The 776-nt window shown below is 64.4% G+C and overlaps 1 protein-coding gene across 1 annotated transcript in view; it reads right to left on the reverse strand.

The window, feature by feature from the left end:
• The window catches only part of DNAJB11 (DnaJ heat shock protein family (Hsp40) member B11), a 21,869-nt gene extending 21,133 nt beyond the window's left edge, over positions 1 to 736 (reverse strand). The window contains exon 1 of the mRNA XM_006171471.3: positions 431 to 736. Coding sequence (XP_006171533.1) covers positions 431 to 498 — 68 coding nt within the window. The 5' untranslated portion in view covers positions 499 to 736. The remainder of the gene's footprint in view (positions 1 to 430) is intronic.
• Between the last annotated feature and the right edge of the window lie 40 nt (positions 737 to 776).

Raw genomic sequence — 776 nt, forward strand, 5'->3', positions numbered from 1 at the left:
CTGTCCTCTTTTCCAGCTAGCCAAGGCACAGCTCTTTGAGAAAGGAAATGCCCATCCCCTCAACCTTGGCCAGGCACTGTCTCTGCCTTCATCAGACAGGCTCCCCTTTCACCAGCTCTGCCTGACACCACTGCTCACAGCCACCTTCTTCCCCTCAGAACTCCCCCACCCCCTTGAAACTGCATCCAACTCCCACTCCGCTGGACAGCTCTCTGAAGGGCCTCTGGATACAATGCTCTCTTAGTGATGTCTCCCATGGCTCCCCTCTCACTCCACCAGCCTGGCCCACACACAACCCATCCCTCCGCCCCACCGCGGCACCACAGTGAAGCCCCTCTCCCTCTCCCAATCTGGCAATGCCCACCCCCCTGCCCTCCTTCCCAGCAAAGGCTGACTCTCGGGCCCTGCCCCCGCGGTGCCTGTTCCTCACCCGGCGATCACTGCCCCGATGAGGTACAGCAGCAACAGGCAGAAGGTGCCCAGGTTCTGCGGGGCCATGGTGTCTCCGCGCCGCCCCCTACACTACGCGCTCCTCACAGCCTCTTCCACGCCGCCGCGTCTGCTCGCCAGCCCACCCGGCCCAGGGAGGCCGCCTCACGCCGCGGTCTTCTGTTCCGTCCGCAGAGACAGCAAGCTTGCCCCCTCCTCTGCCAGTCCACTTCCCGGGAGTCCCAAGTCCCGGTGAGAGAAGCCCCCTGCAGGCGAGGGCCAATCGCTGCCCCAGACATCACACGCGGCCGGCGCCTCGGAGCCAATCAGCGCGGTACACTTCACCT

Source organism: Tupaia chinensis, unplaced genomic scaffold (assembly GCF_000334495.1).
Source record: "Tupaia chinensis unplaced genomic scaffold, TupChi_1.0 Scaffold149658_1, whole genome shotgun sequence".
NCBI classification, from domain to species: Eukaryota; Metazoa; Chordata; class Mammalia; order Scandentia; family Tupaiidae; genus Tupaia; species Tupaia belangeri.